Source organism: Ornithodoros turicata, chromosome 1 (genome assembly GCF_037126465.1).
Source record: "Ornithodoros turicata isolate Travis chromosome 1, ASM3712646v1, whole genome shotgun sequence".
NCBI classification, from domain to species: domain Eukaryota; kingdom Metazoa; phylum Arthropoda; class Arachnida; order Ixodida; family Argasidae; genus Ornithodoros; species Ornithodoros turicata.
This window is the reverse complement of record NC_088201.1, coordinates 88,032,965-88,035,846: the sequence shown is the minus strand read 5'-3', so window position 1 is coordinate 88,035,846 and position 2,882 is coordinate 88,032,965. Positions and strand designations below refer to the sequence as shown.

General features: G+C 55.4%; 1 protein-coding gene across 1 annotated transcript; it reads left to right on the top strand.

Moving 5' to 3' along the window:
- Positions 1-306: 306 nt before the first annotated feature.
- On the top strand, positions 307-1,452 carry LOC135378149 (uncharacterized). The gene has a single exon (XM_064611064.1). It carries the CDS (start codon positions 307-309, stop codon positions 1,450-1,452), a length of 1,146 nt encoding a protein of 381 aa, XP_064467134.1.
- Positions 1,453-2,882: the final 1,430 nt, after the last annotated feature.

Sequence of the window (2,882 nt, the reverse complement as noted above, 5' to 3'; positions counted from 1 at the left end):
TTCGGGACCGGAGCAGCGCAGGAGGAAGACCTGTTCGAGACCAATAAATGATGTAAGTTGCATTCCAGTCTGGTGTCGGAGTCATTCTTGATTGGCGATAGGGAACGTACCGGTTATTTAGACCACAACCCGGTGGGGAAGGCTACTTGCAGGAGTAAATCCCACATCTGGCGCCCAACGTAGGCCTACGTTCCTTTGTCGTCAATTGAGAGTGGTTCTGAGCGCTCTACATTTTGGGGCCCTGTTAGGATTTTGGGGGAACACGGGTGTTAGGCGCCTCGTGGCATGGTAGTGCATACGCGATCCATGGAAAATCAGTCCGGGTCAGCAACAAACGGGGACACTATTAACCCCGGCGAGGCAGGAGCACGTGGCGGCAACGGCGATGCCGGAACCAACACGGGGGCAGGTGTGCTTCCACCTCTCCCCACTCCACAAGCGGTTGATACCGCTAGCTTATTGCTGCAAGTGACAAATATTGTCGCTTCATTGACCCAGCAGTTGAATGCGGCGCAGACTAGCCCGCATTCTACTTTTCCCCCACGGCTCCACCCGAGTATGACAATTCCGACGTACTCGGGGTACTCTGATAGAAAGTCGGTAGCCGACTTCCTATTGGAGATGGAGACCTATCAGGTTGCATCTAGAGCGTCCGACGAGGTAGTGCTAGGGCAGGTCTTGCCAGTAGCTCTAGTGGGGGACGCCGCTCGATGGCGAAGGCTGCAGAAGCCTTTCACCTCGATGGCGGACTTCCGGCAGCGTTTTAGGGAGGAATTTTTGCCACCCGACTACGCAATGCGTGTACGCGAAGAGTTAGCTTTTCGCACACAGCACGCCGACGAGAGTCTCATTGAATTTGTGCGCGCAATTCAGGAACTCTACGATAGGGCCGACCCGACGGCCACAGATCAGGATAAGGTTTCGCGTGTTATACGGCAGAGCCATCCTAGCTTCCGTCCGTATCTACGGGGGCGAAATTTCGAGAATCTTGATGCGCTTGCACGAGAGGCTCGTGTGATTCAGGCTGATTTATTGTCTGAATTGCGGTACCAACCTCCACCGCGCCCGGAACTATCAGTTGAGCCGGGTTGCGCTTGGGCGGGTGTGAAGGACTCCGTTCCACGGGGAAGGGAAGCGACGTCCTTGGTTGCGGACGCGGGAAGCCGGTCGGACGTCATCGTCCCGCCGCGCTCCCTGGATCCTTTCTCCTTTGAACAGAGGCGCCGCGCGGGGTTTGGCGAAAACTCACGCGGCGGTCCGAGGAGTGGAACATCCACTGCTCGGAGGGTTCAGGATAGGCAGAACCAGGTAGAGAGGGACCCCAGTAGCAGAATGCCACAGGCAGACCGCGGGCGGGCGCAGCCCAGATGCTATGGCTGTAATCAACCAGGGCATTACAAGCGTGACTGTCCTGTGCGTCGGGGAAATTTCCGCTCGGCGCAGGGAAACTAGTTACGCCGGCGGCGGCAGTTGGGGTTAGCCCTAATCCGTCGTCGGCAGTCAGAGAGAGCTCGGGGCGTGTGTTTCATACCTCGCCGCAGTCTTTTGCCGAGGATGGATCAGTTTTCGCCCCAATAGCTTGTAGAGTTCAGGAGTCTGCTCCTGTGTTCGGTCCGTACATAGGCGTAACAATAGCTGGGAAAGAGTACATTGGCCTGGTGGATACCGGTGCCACGCTCTCGCTAATCGGAGACGCCGTGTACGCGCACTGTCGTGAACGAAATGTCCGCGTCAGGAAGGTTGATATCCCTTTGCGGTTAGCATCGGGAATGTCCAGTGCTACAGGCGCAGTGAGACTTACAATGCGCTTTAGCGGGGGACGGTGCAGACAACGGTTCATTTACCTGTCAGGGCTGTCAATCCCAGTTATTTTGGGACGAGATTTCATTGTCCGAGAGGGATTGATTCTCGATTTAAAGGCAAACGGATATCGGTGTGGGGGACCGCTAAGCCCACTGATTCCTTTCGCCTCTCCTTCACCGACTGGCCGTTTAACCAGTCGTGTTGATACCCACTCGTCAGAAACTAAGCTTGTGCAAACTGTGGGGAGAATCCCACAGGATATCGAGCGGGTGGTAGCGTCTTTCGGGGGCAGAGGAGCTGAGCGCGCCAGGCTTTTGGACGCTTTGCTACCCTTTTCCGAAATGTTTACGGAGCACCCAGGAACAACCGATGTTCTAGAACATCGGATTGATACTGGTACTGCGAGGCCCTGGCGGTGTAACCCCAGGCCCCTCAGCGCGCGTAAGAGGGATCTCCTTGACGCGGCGCTGGATGAGATGATTGCGACAGGCGCGGTTAGGCGGTCGCAGAGCCCCTGGGCTTTCCCGGTGGTGCTGGCACCTAAAAAAGATGGGACGGCAAGGCTGTGTGTGGATTATCGCCAGTTAAACGCCGTGACGGTCAGAGATGCTTATCCTTTTCCGTCCATCGAGTCGATCATGTACGCGTTGGGGAATGCCAGCGTGTTCACGATTTTGGACTGTAGCAGGGGCTTTCTGCAGATTCCTGTAGGGGAGGAGGATATCCAAAAGACGGCATTCACGTGTCACAGAGGCTTGTTTGAATTTACGAGACTCCCTTTTGGATTGTCCAACTCGCCCGCTAGTTTCCAGAGGCTAATGGACGTCGTGCTGGATGACGCGAAGTTCAATTACGCCATGGCTTACATGGACGACGTAGTGGTATTTTCTAAGTCGTTCGATGAGCATCTCGTTCACTTGGGCAATGTGCTAAGTCGGATGAGGGACGCGGGGTTGACCATTAATCCCGGCAAAGTTCAGCTTGCATCCCCCAAGGTGGATCTCCTTGGTTTTGTAGTTGATCTTGGTACGCTAAGTCCGAATGAGGATAAATTGAGGGCCATACTCGAGTATCCTCGT